The 24,014-nt window shown below is 45.0% G+C and overlaps 1 protein-coding gene across 1 annotated transcript in view; it reads right to left on the bottom strand.

Moving 5' to 3' along the window:
* Positions 1 to 655: 655 nt before the first annotated feature.
* The window catches only part of LOC126263444 (retinal homeobox protein Rx2-like), a 144,871-nt gene continuing 121,512 nt past the window's right edge, over positions 656 to 24,014 (bottom strand). Inside the window, exons 4-5 of the mRNA XM_049960537.1 lie at positions 12,768 to 12,858; positions 656 to 1,179 (exon numbers count right to left, since the gene is read on the bottom strand). Coding sequence (XP_049816494.1) covers positions 656 to 1,179; positions 12,768 to 12,858 — 615 coding nt within the window. The remainder of the gene's footprint in view (positions 1,180 to 12,767; positions 12,859 to 24,014) is intronic.

Raw genomic sequence — 24,014 nt, forward strand, 5'->3', positions numbered from 1 at the left:
CAAGGTCCTAATGTAGGTGGTTTGCCGTTGCCTTCCTCCGACCGTAATGGGGATGAATGATGATGATGATGAAGAAGACACAACAACACCCAGTCATCTCGAGGCAGGAAAAATCCCTGACCCCGCTGGGAACCGAACCCGGGACCCCGTGCTCAAGAAGCAAGAACGCTACCGCGAGACCACGAGGGGCGGACCACTGAGATATACTTCTCAATATTTCCTCTTCTATTAAATTTTTCCAATAGCCTGTTTCTATGAGATTAGCCTTATATTGATGTTTTCCTCGGGATAGTCCGAGTTCAGTTACAGAAGTAGTTGCAATGTATTCATTTACGTCTTAGTCTTTAGTACAAGATTGTTAGCAGTAAATAAAGTTAAGAAATCTGCAGTCTGGAGTACAATGAAACTTGCTTCTTTTCGCGTATGAGCATGAAAGTGCACAAGGCACTCCGCGAATTCCATTTAGATATTACGTTCAGCCGAGATCTATTTCTTCGGCATAGATCCGGTAACTGTTCCTCTCACTACGTTTCTAATTCGATGCACAGTTTGTATCTGAGTGTACATTTGTACAGCTGGGCTGGATCGTCGAGTGATGTCCCTCTACGTCCAGCAGAAGGTGCGCCACGCTGTCGAGACTACTCAGCAGGCCGTCCTACGACTTGGCGGGAACCGGCGGGGTGGAGGCGGCGCCCGGCGGTGCCGGCGGGGGCGGCGAAGACGCGGAGGCGGCTGCGGCGGCGACGGCGGCGAGACGCTGCTGCAGCGCCACCTGGTGCTCCTTGGCGCGCATGCGTAGTGCTTCGATACTGTGTTTGCGGGACTCCGGTGACGCGCACGGCTGCGGGGAGGCGGCGCGCTCCGGAGCCGGCGGAGGCGGCGGGGGCGACGGCCGCTCCTGCGGCTGCGGGGGCGGCTGCTGATGCTGGTGCTGCTGCGCGGCGTGCGGCAGCGGGGGCGGCAGCGGGAAGGCGGCGGCCAGCGGCAGACCGCCTCCGGCCAGCATGTACTGCGACAGCAGCGCCTGCAGCGGCGGCGGTGGGTGGCCGGCCTTGCCGCCCGGCCCCCACGGCAGACCCAGCCCGAACACCGGGGTGAAACCCAGCGCCGCCCCCGGCCAGAAAGGATCCGGAGGCAGAGGCGGCAGACCCAGCGGCGACGGCACGAAGTCAGCCAGACCTGTGACATACAACACTATACCCATCAATGAAAGGCCCTCCAACAGTATTTGCAGTCTATGCACTGTTCTAGCCAAAAGCGAAATACGACGATGTTATATTTCGATCTTACAGCTGCAGTATAACAAGTAATAAGAAAGGCACATCACGACAACCACCACCAACGCCACCACTACCATTACCACCACTACCATTACCACCACTACCATTACCACCACTACCATTACCACCACTACCATTACCACCACTACCATTACCACCACTACCATTACCACCACTACCATTACCACCACTACCATTACCACCACTACCATTACCACCACTACCATTACCACCACTACCATTACCACCACTACCATTACCACCACTACCATTACCACCACTACCATTACCACCACTACCATTACCACCACTACCATTACCACCACTACCATTACCACCACTACCATTACCACCACTACCATTACCACCACTACCATTACCACCACTACCATTACCACCACTACCATTACCACCACTACCATTACCACCACTACCATTACCACCACTACCATTACCACCACTCCACTTTTTTTGCTGTTACAGTACCCCTCGCTTCCTCTGTTTCCCTTGGCGTCTTCTCCAACCTGGGTTAAATCATCTTATGTGGAGACGTAAACATTCTCCACTTATTGTTTCGACATGGTTGTTCCAGTTTCTTAATTTTTTTTTATTTTTTGAGAGAAAATCGAAGAAATACGGAAGTAATCAGAAGTAGTAGCAATGAGAACAACGAGAAACGTAACATCAAGATTGGTGATAATGAAGTAGATGAAGTAAAGGAATTCTTCTACCTAAGAAGCAAATAACCCATGACAAACGGAGCAAAGAGGACACAAAACGTGGACTAGCACTGGCAAAAAGGGCGTTCCTGGTCTATTTGTATCAAACATAGGCCTTAATTTGAGGAAGAAATTTCTGAGATTGTACTATTGAAGCCCAACACTGTATGGTAGTGAAATAAAGACAGTGGGAGAATCGGAACACAAGAGAATTGAAGCATTGGAAGTGTGATGCTACAAAAGAATGATGAAAATTTGGTGGATTGATAAGGAAAGAAATGAGGAGATACTCCGGAGTATCAGCAAGGAATGGAATAAGTGGAGAACACTGACGAGGAGAAGGGCAGGATGATATGACATCGTTAAGACATTTGGGAATAACTTCCATGGTACTAGAGGGAGCTGTAGAGGAAGACAGACTGGAATACACCCTGAAAACAACTGAGGACGTAGGTTGCAAGTGCTACTCCGAGTGAAGAGGTTGGCACAGGAGATGAATTCGTGGCGGTTTGCATCAAACCATTCAGAAACCTGAAGACTTTAAAAAAATTGAAGATATAAAATGTAAAATCGGGAAATCAAAAGTGGCCCTGACTAGAGGATACGATTGGGCACTAATGTACGCATATAACATACTTCGTGACGTCCACACCATGTTGACGCCCGCTATGTGATCTACACCGTCTCTCTAGGCGCTTCAGTCCGGCATCGCGCTGCTGCTACGGTCGCAGGTTCGAATCCTGCCGCGGGCATGGATGTGAGTGCTGTCCATAGTTTAGTTAGGTTTAAGTAGTTCTAGGTCTTAGGGGACTGATGACCTCAGATGTTAAGTCCCATAGTACTTAGAGCCATTCACGCCGGTTCTTTGGAGCGAATTTACACCATCTTCATACCTGACGGAGTTGTTAGCAAAAGTCAGTCTGGTTGCGGCCATAGCTAGACGCGCAAGTCACCTGATCCGTCAGAGTGCGCTTACTTTGTGTAGGGACTCCTGATGTCTAAGGTGTGTTGTTGTAACCCTCTGAGTCTTCAAGAACTGAAGCAGAACATTTCGGATGAGACTGCTGCAATTCCAGCAGTTCAGCTTGGTCCGCCTTCAGAGACATGCTGACCAGGGCCCAGAAGTGCCAAGAGATAAATGTTGGTCACTTTCAACGGTTGCCACAATCTGCTTAGTAATTTCTTTTCCTCTGCTGTGTTTCTTTGTACTCTGGTACTCTGTTCTCCGGACAAATTTTCTTTGCTCCAGTCAGTATTTCCCTGACATCGAAATTTCTAAATCTGTCAGTTTATGTGCGTCCCTTGCTCTTAGAAATCTCATTTCTATTTCGACTCCCTTGGCATTTATTTATAACCCACGATACGCTTTCATAAAGAAGCATTGGGACTATCATTGTTTTTTTCTTCGTCTTATTTTTTAGACACCGTTTTCTTGTTTCGCGTGTACCCAGAAACGTCGCTACCTTCTTCGCTTCACATGTGACGTCTCAATCTAAATAGTTAAAATGTTTTTACTTTATTATTAATAACGATTTTTGCCTGTCCAAGGTGTTATCCGTTAAAGGCAATTTATTCCCTGCACGATTGATCGATAGCGCAACAGACGTCTGATCTGTCATTCACCATAACCAAGGTGACTTCAGTGTAGGCTACTTCAGCTGACATTCTCAGGATATGAGATGACGTGGACCCTGTGAATCACGGTACGAATTACCCCTTCACGCTGAGCCAGATGGTAACAACTGTCAACCTGTAGTTACAAGTTGGTGTGAGTTGGCTTCTCCAACGTAATTTCAACTTTCCTCTTCACCAACCCAACAAGGAAAGGAAAGGAAAGCAGCCACAGTCTTCCAACTCCATCGCGAAATGATTATCCTGGTGGATTTAATTCAGACGTTCTCAAACCCGTTTAAATGCTCTGTACCACGAGGCATGCAGGTTTCAATGATGCCGACTCGAAGGCACGCTCGATGAAGTTGTCCAGAAACAATTTGGCAATATTTGGTGATAACGAGCTTGTCATTGCAACTCTGTCGGTCAGTTCATTGTACTGGTAATTTAAGAAAGTAAATAGAAATCAACACATGTCAAAATAGGTTCGTTAAACGAACACCAAACCTAACCTCAATTAACCGTAACTAATCAGACAAAAACGTGTGAAGATAGAGACGAAATCAAATCTTACAAATTTATCAGGATCATACAAATGCAGTCTCTCTGATCGACCTAAGAAATCCGCCGAACTCTGAATGTGATGCTCACACCGACCTAGTAATGGGCTCAACAGAGTAGTAAGGCCCACAGTAGTGTAAGAAAAGAAGGATCACGTTCAAAAGATACATTGTTTACAATCTGATTCAGAGCACCGCTGGATCGGCGCTGACCCAACGAAAGTGTGGGAGGAAATACTAACAACCTCCTGAAGAAAAGCTTCTTCTTACAAGAGATTTATGAAGTGCCTTAATTCTTATTGTGGTGTCCCCCCCCCCCCTCCCCCTTTCCCTAGATTACATGGTCTCCCGAAGATCCACAAGGAAGATGCTCCTCTTAGACCGATTGTGACTACCATAGGAGAATAGTGTATGCAGGTAACCCAGAATATGTACTCTCTTCTGATAATGGTCCATTCTCGTTGTGGAATGCCCTTAGCAAAATGCGACGTACGTAACTTACTTTTTGAACTGCTCTCGCACAATGAGGCCAGCAAATAGACCACTTCTCCCGCACAGTATGAAACAGGCCTCTGTGCTCAACGTTTACAACCGACGGGCGAATCAGTGTCAACAGTGTCACATGCTCTCACTTCATTCCACTCTGTGCAAAGGAATTTCATCCAGGACAATGGGGAAACTCTGATGATCAGGAACTTTATTCCACCCCCAGTCCACTTGCAGGTCAAATACTTCTTATACCGTCAATATTCGAACCCATTACTTTTGAGTAGTATTGCATTGCCCAGGTGTGGGCGAGAGACCTCGACTACGGAGATAGGTAGGCAGGAATGAACTGGTTAAGAGGGAAGATTACTGAATGACCAGATGAATGTTGTAGTATCTACAGCAGTCTGAGGATGATAGTGGGTTTAGTGGTATGCACAGATAAGAAGATTAGCGGAAAGAAAAAGACGGAGGAGTGGTCAAACCAGCCGAAAGAGTGATGACTTAAAAAAAATGTGGGTAGGGTGCACTCCCGTCGAGTTTCCGCCGGCGCGCGGTATCCGAGATTGGCGACCCCTCCCTCTCAGCGAGCTGAGCCGCGATATGGGGCTGGGGCAGCCTGCAGGCTCCAGCCACTCCCAGCGGCGGTCATTGAGAGCGGCTTATCGGCGCGCGCCGCACGCGCCCTTTTTATGAAGCACGACTCAAACGGCGAGGAGCGTGCGCCGGATCCAGCCACAAAGCGCGTACAGCCCGCGCCGTTTTAGCAACACTAATGAAGACGACCGCCGCCGTATCCGTGCGGCGAAAAGCCGGTGCCGCCTCCCTCGCGACACATGTCCTCGCTGTTGCGTACCGCGAGACGCACATATCGTTGTGACAGCTTCTGAGTGTGATATTCACTTTGGCACCAAGTGACTATGAGGTGGCACGTCATCTCGCTCCGTGCTGTTCTGTACTGGGATTGTCGAAGTGTGTTGTCAGCACAATTCTAGGTCAAGTTGTCAAGTTGACAAATACCCTACCTGCCACTTGAAGTTTCCTTTTAGACTAATATCCTCTGCCCAAGTTTTTCAGCACCCCCTACAAGCACACACAAGTGGATGGCCCACTTTGCACCGTGGGAATGGAAAATGGATGGGGGAAATGACGTTGGTACCAGGAAGTAATCTCTACCACACACCTTTACTGGTTGGGCTGAACACTAGCATGTACATCCAAAACGGGGAATCTACATCTACATTTATACTCCGCAAGCCAACGGTGTGTGGCGGAGGGCACTTTACGTGCTACTGTCATTACCTACCTTTCCTGTTCCAGTCGCGTATATTTCGCGGGAAGAACGACTGCCGGAAAGCCTCCGTGCGCTCCCGAATCTCTCTAATTTTACATTCGTGATCTCCTCTGGAGGTATAACCAGGGGGAAGCAATTATTCGATACCTCATTTAGAAAAGCACCCTCTCGCAACCTGGACAGCAAGCTACACATCGATGCAGAGCGCCTCTCTTGCAGAGTCTGCCACTTGAGTTTCCTAAACATCTCCCTAACGCTATCACGCTTACCAAATAACCCTGTGACGAAACGCGCCGCCCTTCTTTGGATCTCCTCTATCTCCTCTGTAAACCCGACCTGGTACGGATCCCACACTGATGAGCAATACTCAAGTATAGGTCGAACGAGTGTTTTGTAAGCCACCTCCTCTGTTGATGGACTACCTTTTCTAAGGACTCTCCCAATGAATCTCAACCTTTCACCCGCCTTACCAACAATTTATTTTATATGATCATTCCACTTCAAATCATTCCGTATGCATACTCATGAATCTGGTAGAATGTTCACATGTCGTAAGCATCTACGGAAAGAGGTAGAAGGACAGTGGAACTACCACAAGGAGTTAAATGGTTGGCTACGCTCGCAGGTTCGAATCGTGCCTCGGGCATGGCTGTTTGTGATGTCCTTAGGTTAGTTAGGTTTAACTAGTTCTAAGTTCTAGGGGACTAATGACCTCAGCAGTTGAGTCCCATAGTGCTCAGAGCCATTTGAACCATTTTAAGTTAAATGGTTGGACGTACACGACTCCTCATAGAACTTTATGTTCGGTGGCTTATCTGCACTGTAAAGTAGGACAGATGGTGATCTGTGGCATCTCTGAAGAAAGAGGGCAATGCTGGCGCACGCACAAGTGCTTCGGAGCACACGGTTTATCGTACAGTATTGAACGTGGAAATCAGCAGCAGACCACCCCTACAGGTTCACATGTTGACCCAAAGACATCGTCAATTACGACAACACTGTACTCCGGACCATCGGGATCCGACCGTAGATCAACGGAAACGTGTCGATTCTTCGGGTGAATCACGTTTCTGCTACACTTCTTCGATGGTCGTCTCCACAAATGCCGCAATCGAGGTTAGTGTGCAGCACGCCACGGACGCAGGCTTGTGGGAGCAGTATTATGCTATGGGAGACATTCTCCTGCGATTACATGGGACCTGTCGTGGTAATCGAAGATACGCTGACAGCTGCGAACCCCCTGCGTTCCTTCATGCTCGATGTCTTCCCCGACGGCGAGGTCATCATTCAGCAGTACGACTGTCCCTGTCTCGGACAGTGGTTTGAGGAGCATTCTAACGAACTGACGTTCATGCCTCTGCGACGAAATTCGCCTAATGTAAATATTTTGGATTCCATCTGGATCACTACTGTGCGTCGTCACTGCGTACGCAAACCAGCGGCCCGTTATTTAAGGCGAATTGCATGACCTGTGTAGACATGTAATGCCACAAACATACCAACAAGCTGTCGGATCCATGATGCCCATAATCAGTGATTTATTTCGTTCTACGGATGGACAAACAAGGTATTAAGCAGATCAGATGGTCATAATGTTTTGGCTCATCAGTGTACATATTAGCGAAGAATACATACAAATTCATAAATCGACATAAATACAAACAAATGTGCTAACGTCCGGCCTCCTCATCCAACAAAGGTGTGTGGTGGAGGGTATTTCTAATACCACTATCATTTCCCCCTTTTCCGTTCCATTACCGAATGGTGTAAACCGAGTGTCTATAAGCTTCCGTATGAGCTCTAAATTCTCTTATTTGATTTTTCATTGCTATCGTTTCGCCAGACATTTGTGACAGAAAGTAATATGTCGCACTACTCTTCTTGGAATGTACACACTTGAAAATTCAACAGCAAAACTCTCCGTGGTAGACAGAGCTTTTATTGTAACATATGCCACCGTAATTTAGTGAGTATTTATTAACAAACGATCACCAGGGGACATCCTTCATTGGGTTTCTTTTATTAAATGGAGCTTGTAACAGCCACTAACTGATGAGCAACACTCAAGGAATTGTCTTACAAGTCTTTTCTCAGCCACTTCGTTCGTAGCCATATTACATTTCATCCTTGCAGTGCTATTCTACATATTCTGAAAAATGTTCACTTGTAACGGCCATTACAACTTCAATGAATATGAATCATTTTGCAGAGAATATTATTCAGATGTGGGAAAAGATTACAGGCTGATGGAGTAAAATGTGTGACTCGAGTGCATGTTTCGACTATTCATACATCAAATACCTCAGCTTTTCCACTGTCAAAGTACTTCTCAGTGTCTGACGAAACACGGCTTATTTCTCTTGCTAGATCAGTTCAACCAATTAGTTCTGAATTACAGTTTTCGACAATTACTGTTTTAATTTGTAGTTATGAATCCTTTTTCACCAAAAATCATTTCCCATAATATTTCCAAGAAGAAAAAGTCTATTTTATTTTTCTTGGTGTAAATAGACTGTTCAGGTTTTTATGTTGGCAACGCCACGTAGCGCTCTATATGAAAATCACTGCTGTGTGAAGTCTGTGGCTGGTTGGCATTGTTGGAATAGTCGCTATTGTAGTGTTGGACAGTTGGATGTGAACAGCGCGTAGCGTTGCGCAGTTGGAGGTGTGCCGCCAGCAGTGGTGGATGTGGGGAGTGAGATGGCGGAGTTTTGAGAGCGGAGATCTGGACGAGTGTCCACCAGAGAGAGTAAATTTGGAAGACTGGATGCCATGAACTGATTATATATAATGACTTTTGAACGCTATTAAGGTAAATATATTGTTTGTTCTCTATCAAAATCTTTCATTTGCTAACTATGCCTATCAGTAGTTAGTGCCTTCAGTAGTTAGAATCTTTCATTTAGCTGGCAGTACTGGCGCTCGCTGTATTGCAGTAGTTCGAGTAACGAAGATTTTTGTGAGGTAAGTGATTCATGAAACGTACAGGTATTGTCAGTCAGGGCCATTCTTTTGTAGGGATTATTAAAAGTCAGATTGCGTTGCGCTAAAAATATTGTGTCAGTTTAGTGTTTATTAGAATAAGTAAAGAGAGAAATGTTTGAGTACGTTCAGTTCTGCTCAGCTGTTTGAAAATCAATTAACGTAAGAGGTTTATCAGCACAGTAATTCATTAATTTTTCTAAGGGGACGTTTCATTGGTAAATGGAAACCAACATCCACTCCATCGTTTGGTTTATACATTGAAACTATGTGCCCATCTCTCATCAACAGTCCCTTATGTCGATAAAAAAGGGGCTATGTTCCTTGCAGAAGTAAACAAACTAATTTGTTATACGAATGTGGCGTTCAAGTTCACAAAGCTTTCTTATAGTTAATTATTCATATTAATTCTACTGTTCCTTCCTTCTAATATACCTACGGCTTGGACTATTCACCACGCATTTTACCATCGATCGCCTGATACCACTATATACACCTTATTTCATCTGTGGTTGCAGTGTTTCGATTCTGCCTTCACATTCACTACCTACAAGAGACGTAAGAGCACGTTTCCACGGGCCTACCCATTTCTTAACTGTTGAAAATACAGGACTACATTCCTTAGAACACACAGAAAATTTTTATGAATATAAGAAAAATAAAGAATGTTGGGGTTTAACGTACTGTCCATGATGAGGTTATTAGAGCCGCAGCGCTTGCTCAGATTGAAGAAGGACGGGGAAGAAAATCGGCCGTGCCCTTTGGAAGAACCATCCCGGCATTCGCGATTTTGGGAAATCACGAAAAAACTAAATCGGGATGACCTGACGGGAATTTGGAACACCTTCCTCTCTAATATCAGTCCAGTATTTCACCCTCCAGTGATGGTTGACGAATATCAGTTGGTGATAAAGCGCATGTACTGAATCATTTTTGTCGATGTACTATACTTTTTTACCTGCTTGAACGAAACGATAAAATGTTGAGACATGAACTTGACCCTTGACTTGCTCATGCGTGCTACAGTTTGCAATATATATCACTATTTGATTACGCTCTGACGACGAATATTCTTAAGCAGTGGGGAAAATAATTGTCGGGGTAATCAAAAAGCTACAGGCAGTGTATAAGAAATCTGACATCCTCAGCGAATGCAAGTGACAGAATATTACCTAAATCTCAAATGAGTAACCATTTCATTCTCATGTGTTTCGTCGAATTAGGTGTGCATTAAAAGTTTCTAATGCATCAACGAGACGTGGACCAAGCAGAAGAACGACACTGTCAGTTATTTTAAAGACCGGGACTCTTTCCCTCTCACGAAAGACACTCGAAAATGTCCAGACGTTTCCTTTCACCACTCTGATGGTATATCAAACTCTCATCACGAAAGACTGTGTCTAGTACACTGTCGTTTGATGTAAACGCTGCATCTTCGTTCGATGCTATCCTACCTTCACCTCTTTTGCTGCAGTTAGGCTGCTTCGGAGCAGGTATTTGGTACACATGTCGCCACTGAATGCTACGAAGCTTTCTAAATAACTGTAAATTGATCCGTGAACCAATCTTACTGTTCCCACCATTATTTTTCGCTGTTTGACGCTGTATGTGGTAACCATCGGTGAACGGCTCCAGGATTCAACAGTTTTCTTAATAAATATTCGTACATGTTTGTACTATGCAGAGCACAGATCCAACAATTATTGCAATATATTCCGCTGTCTTCATCTCCACTTAAAATCATAGTAAGGTAAACGAGTTCGTTGTAAAATGCGTCCATTTCGAGGCACACAAGAATGAGGAACTAAATGCGATCCCCTTGGTTCGTAACGCTGTTTGGTTGCCACCTTAGTTTATGCAGAATTTTACCAACGAAAATTTGCGAAATTAATTCTCCAGCATGCGGCCAGAAAAAAAGAACAGCTTCTAGGAATATGTTCAGGCTCACCAGGGTATAATCCCAGGCTGTAGTGTTAGTGTTTCATTTGTCACGTTCGTCGGCGAGCAGATGGCGTTCAGGATGCCATCTAGACACCGTTTTGAGGGTGCAGGGAGTGACTGCGCTGCGTTTAGACCTGAACAGTGTTTGTAACATTCATTCTAGGGTACAACCGTCCCCCAAAAGACGAGTAAATACCTCTGTTTAACAGCTTCAGCCATTTGAATGGTCGCACTGTGGGCCTGTGAAAAGTTGGACGGGCGTATCGACGGATTGCGGCATATGTTGGGCACAATGTGTGGGTGGTGTGTCGCTGCTTTCAACGGTGGTCTGTGGGACATTGCCACACTTGCACAGCAGGTTATGGACATCCGCGTAGAACAGCAGGTAACCGACATCCGCGTAGGAAAAAAAAAAAAAAAAAAAAAAAAAAAAAAAAAAGTTCAAATGGCTCTGAGCACTATGGGACTTAAAATCTGAGGTCATCAGTCCTCTAGAACTTATAACTACTTAAACCTAACTAACCTAAGGATATCACACACAGCCATACCCGAGGCAGGATTCGAATCTCCGACCGTAGCGGTCGCGCGTGTCCAGACTGAAGGGCCTAGAACCGCTCGGCCACTTCGGCCGGCTAGAGCAGACACACGTCAAAGATCTACACACAGTGTGAGCAGCAGTGACCGGCCAAACATCACCCAGAAACGAAATCCGAGCACATTTTGCACCCTATTGTGTCAGCATAGACCATTGGGAACCCTCTTGTTTCATCAGCATTAAGATCACATAAGCCTCTGCCTAGCTACCGCTGACACGACGACACCGCCAAACATGGCTGTTCTTGTGTCGTGTAAGAGTTCACTGGAGAGTTGTCTTCAGAGATGAGATGAGATGAGATGAGGTACACGCGAGTGATGGACGTACGCGTTTATGACAGACCTGATGAGCTGCCTATTCCAGAACTCATTCCCGACGACACACAGGTCGCATCCCAGGCTTCGTGGTGCGGAGGTAGGAAAGGGGGAGGGCAGTGCGTCCGTGTTAAGGCTCACTGTCACATTTGATGTTTCTGTGGGGTAAAGTGACCAGTGGCTGCTACACTGCACAGGCTGTTGTACCCGTGCTACTGCCATTTCTTCGACAGGAAGCTGATGAGCTGTTTCAGCAGGACAGTGCACGTTCACATACGGCCACTGCGACGCAACGTGCTCTTCGTGGTGTAGAACGGCTACCCTGGCCAGCAAGATCACCAGATCTCTCGTAAGTGAAACACGTATGGGACGTGATTAAGCTGGAACTTGCTTGTCCTCCAGGGCATGCAAGACCAAGGAGAAATTACAACGAAAGGTGCAAAGTGCTTATGATTATATATCGCACGATGTCGTTCAGCACCTTTATGATCCTTTCCATACGGGATTACTAGCCTGCGTTGCCGCCAGACGGAGGCATACTGTGTATATTTATGCGAATGTTTGGGCACTGTTGACTGTGACGTGTTTCATTTGGTCTGAATCTGTTATCACATACTCCTAGAATATTGGCCTAGCCGTAACCTCACTTGTCAGTAAAATGATTTACTTCTTGAGATGTTGAATTTTTTTCGAGCAATGTACTTCGGTGACCACGACCATGGTTCAGCACTACTCGATAATGGCGGCGGTCTTCGTCACCAGACGAGGCTACCAAGACACACTAGGAGGCATGCAACGGGAATTGGCTTTGGCGCTACAAATCTAGAAAACTTAATGATTTGCAACTAAGAACTGATTAATACAGCCATGCACATGAAACTACCGCGTCGCCGGTTTCCTTAACGTGTAGAATTTCGTACTGGTCGTCTAAGCAGGACAGCTAGCTACTGCTCATGGTGTGGACTACTGTACTGTCCGCCCTTACCTGGCTGATCGCCGTGTAGGAAGCCGGCAGTTTCCCTGCCTAGCGCCTTCTCCCGTTTGCGCCATTTTGCTCTTCGGTTCTGAAACCACACCTGCAACACAACATCTCGTCTCAGTTACTGCTAACCTCTAAAATTCAGATCTACCTAACTACACCTCCTTTCTACAAAAAATATTTCTACTTTATTTATTCGAGTAAAGTAGTTTCAAATTTACAAATGAAAATTATTGTACTGTAAAAATGCCGGTATGTATTCCGAACTAATGTTTTTTTAACTGTAGCTTAATAAGTATTTTTGAGAACACCTCTTATTTCAAAAATTAACTACTGTTCAACTCATCAGCGCAGTGCCATATTTTAGTGATATTTCCAAATATTACTCCCGGCAAAATCTTAATTGTTATAATAGCATTCAGCGATTCAAAGTTTTTGCCATCTTTCGCTTAAAAATGTGAAGTTAACTGATTTGGTTTCCTTCACTTTCCATCACCTTCCTGGCAATGTGCGGTTTACCTCTGAATTCACAACAAACGTTTGTCTTTAAAGGGAAAAAGGTTTTGTATAGTACCTTGATACTATGAGTGGCAACATGAACAACTCTTAAGCTAACAGAATCCAGTCGCGTTAACCGGCATTTCCACGGTGTGGAGAGGTGGATGTCGAGTGTCGCGTTTTCAACGGAAAATCGAGAGCAAAGCACTCCTTTATGAACAATGGACAGAAAACTTCTTGCGTAATATACAGCGAAAGTACTCCCCTTTTGAAGGAGTAGAATCTTCGGCGTCACTACGGAACAAAACATCTGTCAAAATACTCTATGTGCTCTGCAAAGTTACGGTCTGAAAAACATGAGCCGATGAAACGTAATGTAGACACCCAAAGAAATCTCTTCACGAGAAAGTTTGCTGTAAATGAATCGGTCATTCGTACGAGTTACAAAATAATGCACGTGATGGCAGAAAGAGGAAAATCGTTAGCCGATGGCAACTTCATCAAAGAGTGTGTGATAGAAGCAGGAAAAGACTTGTCATAAGAAAGCCAATTTGTTTTGAAGTATCAGCCTTATGGTAAGTTCAGTTGTGCGGAGAACAGAATAAACTGGAGAGAACAGAGCTACAGATACGGGAGAAGGCTCGGAACTTCTTGTGGCATTCTCTGGTGTTGGGTGAGACTATCGATCTCTCTAGTACGTCACAACTTCTCGTGTTCATTAGTAGTGTAAATTTGGGCCTTCATACAACGGAAGAGTTGGTATCCGTTTGCAGCGTGCATGGAGCAACAGCTGAAAGGAAAACAGTTTCATAGAAGTGCAAAAAATTTTGCAATGTTACATCCTTCAACGGTATCAAATTCGAGATGTTACAGCTGATGATCGAAACAATATGGCTGACGCGAGGAAGGGTCCAGTGGGACGCAACAGGACTCAGGTGGAAGATTTGAAACTTCCGGGCTCTGTTCGTACAGTGCATCATTCGTCAGCATGTACTCTGGCGGGAAGAAACAAATATTTCTTGTGTACTGAAAACAGCCGCTTCTGCTGTGAACATTCGGGGACAGGCACTCAATCACGGTCAGCTCCTGACTTTTCTTGAAGACACTGGGTCTAAATTCTGTGACGTGCCTTGTCACAGAGCAATGAGGTGGATAAGTTGCGGTAAAGCCCTGTTTCGTTTTTGCATACTCCGAAAGGAAATAATTGTTTTCCTCACGGAAAAGAATGACAGAGATGGTCCACAACTATCAGATTCTACCTGACAGACAAAATTGTTATTTTTGGGTGACGTCACATCCCACATGAATGAACACCGAACTATGAAAATTTAGGGAAAGGATAACGTCGTCTGTGATCTCTGCAAAATCATCAAAGGATTTAGAAGAAAGCTGTTCTTGTTTGAAGCACAACTAGAAGTAGAAAACTATTCTTAGTTACACGTTTTAAAAGTCTTTTTGCTACAGTACCCGAAAATGTCAGTGTTGATTTTCCGCAAAACAAGAGGCATTTTTTTGGAGAGAAGAGTGACATTATTCTGTTCCTGAATCACATTGATTGCAACCTTGATGATTGCCTACTGAACTGCGGTTGGAGTTCACCGATTTGCATGCAAATAACTTATTGAAATAGGACCAAAATTTGTCGAATTTTACCGCTGCTTACCCGATGTTAAGTTTCCTAAACTGAAGTAATTTGCATCTGCTATGATTTTAGTTCCTGGAACAACTTATGTCTGTGAACAAAGATTCTCAAAAATGAGGTATGTGAAGACAGCACATCGAACGAGATTGACTGATGGATATCTGAGAACGATACTCTAGATTTGGTGCAGCGATACCAAACAAGACGTTGACGATATCTTGAAAGCCAAACGTCACTCATTTCACTGACATTTTTTGCTACTTACTTTTTGAGATTCGGATATGTGCGCACTAGGTCTGATGTACGAGTAACTTTTTTTGCTATCGTGGATTTCTTTGATAACATTTTTGGTAAATAAAGATGTTGGTTGTCCCTGTCATTTGGAGTTTTGCATACCATTCACCCTTCGACTTCCGTCCCCACAATTTTCGTTCTGAAATGCAAGTATTGTACATAACGAAGATGCAGCCTGCGCTCGTCATTTCGTTACTCATCTGGCCTGGTGTGAAAATAGTTTGGTGACCTATGTCCTGGTAGTAACCATCCTACAGAAATCCATCACGGTCCAACGTACAGAAGCACTGAGAAAACATGCAATGTACTTCATTCAAAAGAGAACATAAAAATGGAACATAAATACCGCATTTGAAACATATTCACACAGTCTAACGTAACAGTCGCGACACTCCGTGTCTCTTTTGTTACTCACAGCAATACGATATCGGATGAGTGGGAATACTAACGTTTGTAACGATTCTTAGCATAGTTCTATAAAAGGACTTGCGTATAGTGTCATAAAAACTGACAATAACTGAAAAGTAACATCAAATTTACCATTCCTTTGTTTCCTAAGAACCTTGGGAGTTAAGAACCGGTACATTACAAAACAATTTATTTACGATTCTCTCGTAATGTACAGATGTATACTGAATAGATTCGTTTTCCTTTAATAACAGAAAATTGCTAGTAAACACTAGAACATCTGACCTTTTGCAGAAAGACTTCGTATATTTACTCAAAAACAGTGCAGTTTTGTTCGCTACACTTTCAACCACGTCAGTTTATGTGGAATGTAGGAACCCCACACTCAAGAGCCAAAGAAATTGGTACACCTGCCTAAAATCATGTAGGGACCCGGTGAGCACGCAAGAATGTGACAACACGACGTGGCGTGGAGTCCACTAATGTCCGAAGTAGTGCTGGAGGAAACTAACACCATGAAACCTTCAGCGCTGTCCATAAATCCGTAAGAGTACGAGGGGGTAGAGATCTCTTCTGAACAGTACGTCGCAAGGTATCCCAGATATGCCCAATAATCTTCATGTTTGGGGATTTTGGTGGGCAGCGGAAGTGTTAAAACTCAGAAGAGTGTTCCCGGAGCCAGTCCGTAGCAATTCTGGACGTGTGGGGTGTGTCACATTGTCCTGCTAGAATTTCCCAAATCCGTCGGAATGCTCAATGGACATGAATGGATAAAGGCGATGAGACAAGATGCGTCACCTGTTAGAGTCGTTTCTAGACGTATCAAGGGTCCCATATCACTCCAACTGCATATACCCCACATCATCACAGAGCCTCCACCAATATGAACAATCCCCAGCTGACATTCAGGGTCCATGAATTCATGGAGTTGTCTCCATACCCGTTCACGTCCAACCTCTCGATACAGTTTGAAACGAGACTTGTCCGACCAGGCAACATGTTTCCAATCATCAACAGTCCAATGTCGGTGGCAATGGGCCCAGGCGAGGCGTAAAGCTTTGTGTCGTACAGTCATCAAGGGTACACGAGCGGGCCTTCGGCTCCGAAAGCCCATATCGATGATGTTTCGTTGAATGGTTCGCACGCTGACACTTGTTAATGTCCCAGCACTAAAGTCTGCAGCAATCTGCGGAATGGTGGCACTTCTGTCACGTCGAACGATTCTCTTCGGTCGTCGTTGGTCCCGTTGTTTGCAGGATCTAAAAAATGGTTCAAATGGCTCTGAGCACTATGGGACTTAACTGCTGTGGTCATCAGTCCCCTAGAACTTAGAACTACTTAAACCTAACTAACCTAAAGACATCACACACATCCATGCCAGAGGCAGGATTCGAACCTGCGACCGTAGCGGTCGCGCGGTTCCAGACTGTAGCGCCTAGAACCGCTTGGTCACTCCGGCCGGCTTGCAGGATCTTTTTACGGCCGCAGCGATATCGGAGATTTGATGTTTTACGGAATTCCTGGTATTCTCGGTACACTCGTGAAATGTTCGTACGGGAAAACCCCCCTTCATCGCTACCTCGGAGATGCTGCGTCCCATCGCTCGTGCGCCGACTATAACACCACATTCAAACTCACTTAAATCTTGAGAACCTGCCATTTTAGCAGCAGTAGCCGATCTAACAACTTATATAAGCGTTTCCAACCGCAGCGCCGTATTCTGCCTGTTTACATACCTCTGTATTTGAATACGCATGCCTGTACCAGTTTCTTTAGCACTTTAGTGTATAAACACAACAATTAAAAGCAAAACACGATATCATATGCCCAAACGTTACTTGCAAGCCTGTATCCAGAGGCAAATTCTGACAGCCACCGCCGGTCACTATCGTAATCGAAAGCAATAACCTTTCCAGGCAACATTGAATTTTGTGGCCGAATGCGGGTTGTGAAATCAGGAAAAAATGATACAAAAGTCGTTGTTAGAGCAACTGAAGTCGTTCCGCGCAACTATAATACCACTGGTTAGAAAGAGAATGAAGAACAAATGCCCGTATGCCAAGTCGTGTCCGGTGAGCCGTGATGCCACACAAACGTGAACACCGAGGCACCCACGCAGATACAAATGCACTGTGGCGCGCGCTTATCGATAGAGTAGTGGCGGTAATAATCGACTTAGATAATCGAATTAGGCGGCTACCGCCTCATTAGGGGGACAATAAGGACAAAGACGCGTGCCGCGGGCTTACACTGTGTTGCAAGCCAGGCGCGGCGCAGCCGAGCGTAGTGCAGCGGTGATCCGCTTAGCGGCCAGACACGCTCATTACGTGGTGCGCACGGCCTCCCGGGACGCAGCCGCGCTTGCCGGACGCGCCGTCCACTTGGGGAAGGCGTCATTTCACACACTGACTGCCACTGACCAGGAAGTAACGAGAAAAAGGCTCTTCCTCCAAAATGATGAAACACTGTAAAACATGCCACATGGCATAGCCTGAGGTGACGAAAGTCATGGGGTACTTCCTAATAACGTGTCGGACCTCCTTTTACCCGGCTTAGTGCAGCAGCTCGACACGGCAAGGACTCGAGAAGTCGTTGGAAGTCCCCTGCAAAGACATTGAGCCATGCTGCCTCTACAGCCGTCCATAATTGAGAAAGTGTTGCCGGTGCAGGATTTTGGGCACGAATTATTTTCTCGATTGTATCTCATGTCGGACGATCTCGATGATCCAATCATTAGCTCGAATTGTAGAGAATGTATTTCAAATCGACTGTGGATAGTTGTTGTCCGGTGACATGGAACACTTTCATCCATAAAAATTCCGTTGTTGTTTGGGAACGTGAGTGGTTGCAGATAGTCTCCAAGTAGTCGACCATAACTATTAGGGAGTTCAGTTAGGTCAGATGGATTGCAATGCTCGTGTAAGATCACGAATCTGCGAGAAATATAATTATTCAGTTCAGAAAAGTGTAATTTCGGAAATGTTAACAATATTTGCTACTCTGTTTGAATGTGAGAACTGTATTTTGGCCAATAAGAATTATTATTAAATGTGTGATTCCTGTAGACATGTACACTACCACGCAATAATATTATTCAGTATTTTTATAAAGTTATGAGTCTAATAATAATAACTGACGCCGGCCGGGGTGGCCGAGCGGTTCTAGGCGCTACAGTCTGGAACCGCGCGACCGCTACGGTCGCAGGTTCGAATCCTGCCTCGGGCATGGATATGTGTGATGTCCTTAGGTTAGTTAGGTTTAAGTAGTTCCAAGTTCTAGGGGACTGATGACCTCATCCGTTAAGTCCCATAGTGCTCAGAGCCATTTGAACCATAATAGCTGACATCCCTGTAAACTAATGACATTATTATTTCAGTAAAAGAGGTCCTTTGCCTGTTCCTTGGTTGTTCCTTGCAGGAAAAAGCTTCGGACTCAAGACTATGTAAACCGGTTCCCGTGAGATCACCGAAATTAAGCGCTGTCGGGCGTGGTCGGCACTTGGATAGGTGACCATCCAGGCCGCCATGCGCTGTTGCCACTTTTCGGGGTGCACTCAGCCTCGTGATTTTAATTGAGGAGCTATTCGACCGAACACTAGCGACTTCGGTCAAGTATACCATCATAACGAACGGGAGAACAGTGTGCTGACCCCACGCCCCTCTATCCGCATCCTCCTCTGAGGACGACAAGGCGGTCGGATGATCCCGATGAGCCACTTGTGGCCTGTAGACGGAGTGGTTTTTATTTCTATGTCAAAACGCAATATAGTTGGACCTTTCAGAAATTCATCGCTTTGCTTTGACGTGGTAAGACAACTGGACAGCTTACTGGTCCTGTTACTCTGGTACAAATAGAGAAAGCTATGTTCCATGTATGGCTACTCTGAAAAGGGAATCGTACTATCGCTGATGACAGACTCTACTCGTATTCAGTTGCGATTTATTTGAAAGACCACCTTAATGGGTAACAGCATATCCGACGTGCCATAAGAATTCTATTTCTCAAAGTCGACAATATCTGAGGAGGATCTTAATACATGAGAGAAGAAGTTTTCACGTGCATAAAACGCCGTATACGAAGATCACAAGTGTTTGATGAGAGGACATCTCGTCGCCTCCGCAGAACTACAACGGTGATCGACGGCTGACCGTGAGTTATCTAGCCTCCAATTTGAATGTGGGACGTTAGGAGGCCGTTTCTACCAGGGGTCTAGGGAGACAAACACCTAATCCAGTGCCTTTCCGTGACTTCTGGCCACTCAGTGTAATGGACATGATACGTGTAATTAAAGCTTTACAGGTTCTTTCCGACAGCAGCTTAGATTCGCCAAGACCTGAAAGTCCCACGCAACCAAAATTGTACCAGAAACTGACTGGCAATTCGACCTCTTGTACTGTGCATCGTGAAATAGCAACCTACGTAAAGATGTCCCTAGACGAGGCAAAACAGAAAGTAGAGAGAATATTTGCTGTATTGTTGGAACCTTTTCGACAGCCATAGTTAGACACGAGTTCAAACATACACGAAACGAGAAATGTATTAGGAGCGAAATAAAACATGATTAGTGCAGGAATAGAGGATAGCTGTTCAGAACAATGTAGAAACAACAGAAATTGCCGGATGTAAATATGTTACTGAAATACTTTCATTACATACGAAACCTTCTTTCAGTCGTACAGAAGTGGTAGAGGGCAACGACCTAGCCTCTGAAACAATAAAGTAAACGTTAACAAACAGTGAGGCCGAAGGTAAAATTCTTGTTTGGCCTCTGCTTCTAAACTGGATACGTTGCGTTCGACCCTTCACATTCAAGAAGCATTGTTGCGCAGCTTTACCATCAGCTACAGCCAAGCCTGTCCCACATAAACGGGTCTCACAATCGCGTTGTTAAAGAAAGAACAGCTGCCGCAAAAAAGCGATGTCAGCGGCATTGCCGCTATTCAGGCGAAGGACGAATGCAATTCTCGTCCCCGTCCGCGAAAAGAAATTGTCTGGAATGGGAGTGATGGCATGAAAAGAACGGCGAATTAGCTCCACGTTGAACGTCCTCGAGCGACCAACACAATAATGACGAAAGCACACTAGCTCGCGTCTCGTTACGGAGCACTTTCTAAAGAAAACGAAAACACTTTTTTTCTGCCTACCCAACGGCAAAAAGTCGGGCCGTTATACAATCTACTAAATATTTCCAATTACGGCCTGGTGAACGGGAAGAGAGAGAGAGAGAGAGAGAGAGAGAGAGAGAGAGAGAGAAGCGATCGAGAACGGGCAACACAGGCGCACAATTGTCACGTCAAGATGTCGCCGAGCCTCTGGAATAACATTATTGTGTCTCTATTGTCGTAATGGGGGCTGGGGAATGACTTCAAATGGCAGAAATGAAAACGACAAAGAGTCGACAGGGGGTGAGCGACTGCCTCTGCTCGTTTGGCTGCAAGCATGGGTGGGTGGGGTTGGAGGAAAGGGGGGGGGGGGAGAAGAGAGAAACGGGGTGTGGCAGAGACGTCAACTGTTGCCGTGGCGACGCCATTGTCCCTCGCTCACTTTGTTTACTCGATGTCATCTGGCTGCGTAATGACTCGTATGAAAAATACCCACCAGCAAGGTCCATACAACGGCGTCACAACTCTCCCCCATCCCCCCTCCCCCCTCCAGCCTTCTACTCCGTTCTGCCCACGTAGACGTGCCTGACAGATGCTCGTTACGTTTACCGCAGCAAATGCAACTGTTGCTGTAAGTAGCTATTATTTTCTGCAATAAGCGCCATAAATAAAGAAATGGCGCTTTTGTGGGCGTTCGACGCTCGGCTTTTGTTTCTCCTTTTTTCTCGGCTCTCTTCTTCATCAATGGTGAAAGGGAAGAGACAATAAGATTAGAGATGAGGTAGGAATTGTTATGCCTAATATTTAGCCGAGAGACAAAAGGAGAAGACTTCTCGTTATTATGCTGTCAATTGCGTTTCAGGTGACGAGAGTTTCGCTACTGCACGACATCGCTAACTCAACATGTCACAATTTACACAGGAGGAATTCTACGTTTTTTACCTTCGATCGTAGGGATACTGAACAACCGGAAAACTGCAGTGTCTTTCTGAATTAGCGCAATGGTCAAATCACATCCTCTTTGGAATCGAACATTTCCGATCAACGTGAAAGGTGGCTGGTACTTTGCAACTTTCAGTACTGAATTTGATACTTACTATTCAGTCACGTTCGTGTATTAGTTACTGCAGGTTCACTGAAAAGATTAATTCTGTACCTAGTTATTGATCGCGAACAACTTATCTCCTGATCAGCCTGTGCGATACTCAGGGAGCATTCTTTGAACTGAGACTGTGCCGGCCAGTGAACTCTCAGTCGACCACGCTGAGAATGCTAGGACTTGAGTTCTGCGTTCTGCCGTGCTGGAAATGGAGCCTGTTTTGGAGTCTGCTACTGTTTTTCTGTATGGTGAGGTGGTGTGAGGTGACATGCTGCAAGAAAAGCACACTTGCAACTTTGCTACACTCCCCATCAATGAACCTAGTCAAAAGTTTATGACTTAAGGGTTATATCTTGGTTTTCGTACGTATTGCAACTGTGTGCCACGTGTTTTCTGAGCACTTATATATTGCACGTACTAATGTAACTGATTTTCTTTCTGACAGTCAATTATATGGATTTACATTCAAATCAGTTTTCCGTGCCACTCATTTGCTTATTTAGACGAATTTTGTCAAAGAGGGCGGAGGAGCGAACAGAGGTTCAGGGCACTCTGTTGTCCTTGAGATGGGAAACTGCCCCTAAAGACGGAAGAATCAGCAATGATCAACGGCATGAGGATGCAGAAGGCTACGGAAACCACTGCATTAAAGACACACAACCTGTATCCACAGGACATGTGGCCTGTAATTGAAAAAGTGTCACTATGTTCTCCCTATTGGCAAAAGATTTCGCAATAGTCCCCCATTCGGTTCTCTGGGAGAGGACTGCCAAGGAGGTGGTGACCCCGAAAAAGAGACTGAATAACCAACGAAGGGATAGTGTTCTATGAGTTGGGACGTGGAATGTCAGAAGCTAGAACATGGTAGGGAAGCTAGAAAATCTGAAAAGGAAAATGCAAGGGCATAATCTAGATACAGTAGGGATCCGTGAAGAGAAATGGAAAGAAGACAAAGATTTCTGGTCAGATGAATGTAGGGTATTATAAAGAGCAGCATAAAATGGTATAACGATAGTAGGATTTGATATGAATAGAAAGGTGGGGCAGAGAGTGTTTTACCGTAACAGTTCAGTGATAGGTTTGTTCTTATCGACAGCAAACCAAGACCAACAGCGATAGTTCAGGTATACATACCGACGTCAGAAGCTGAAGATGACGAAATACCTAAAGTATATGAGGATCCTGAAAGGGTAACATAGTACGTAAAGGGAGATGAAAATCTGATAATCATGGGGGCCTGGAATGCAGTTGAGGGGTGGGAGTAGAAGAAAAGCTTACAGGAGAATAGGGGCTGGGAACAAGGAATGAGAAAGGCGGAAGATTAATTGAGTTCTGTAAAAATTTCGGCTAGTAATGGCGAATACGGTCTTCAAGGACCACAAGAGGAAGAGGTGTACTTGGCAAAGGCCGAATGATAAAGAAAGATTTCGGTTAGATTACATCATGGTCAGGCAGAGATTCCGAATTCAGATGTATGGCGTATCCAGGAGTAGATATAGATTCAGATCACAATGTAATAGTGATGAAGAGTAGGCTGAAAAGATATTAGTCCGGAAGAATCAATATGCAAAGAAGTGGGATACGGAAGTACTAAGGAATGACGAGATAAGTTTGAAGATCTCTAAGGCTGAAAACATGGCACTAAGGAATAGCTCAGTAGGCAATACTGTTGAAGAGGAATGGACATCTGTAGAAGTGAGAGTCACAGAAGTTGGAAAAGGAAGGTAATGTGAAGAGACCCTGTGTAACAGAAGGAATACTTCAGTTGATTGATGAAATAATGAAGTACAGGGAAATTCAGGAATGCCGAAGTACAAGTCGCTGAGGAATGAAGTAAATAGGAAGCGCAAGATAGCTAAGAGAAAATGGCTGTACGAAAAATGCGGGGAAATTGAAAAAGAAATAACTGTCGGAAAGACTGAATCAGCATATAGGAAAGTCAAAACAACGTGCGCAGAAAATAAAAGTAGGAGTGATAACATTAAGAGTGCAATGGGAGTATCATTGTTAAATGTAGAGCAGAGAGCTGATAGGTGGAAAGAGTACATTGAAGGCCTCTATGAGGAAAATTTGTCTGATGTAGTAGAAGGTGAAACAGCAGTCGATTTATAAGAGATAGGGGATCCAGTATTATAATCAGAATTTAAGATCAAATAAGGGAGAAGGGATGGATAACAGTCCATCTTAATTTCTAAAGTCATTAGGGGAAG

Source organism: Schistocerca nitens, chromosome 6 (genome assembly GCF_023898315.1).
Source record: "Schistocerca nitens isolate TAMUIC-IGC-003100 chromosome 6, iqSchNite1.1, whole genome shotgun sequence".
Classification (NCBI taxonomy): domain Eukaryota; kingdom Metazoa; phylum Arthropoda; class Insecta; order Orthoptera; family Acrididae; genus Schistocerca; species Schistocerca nitens.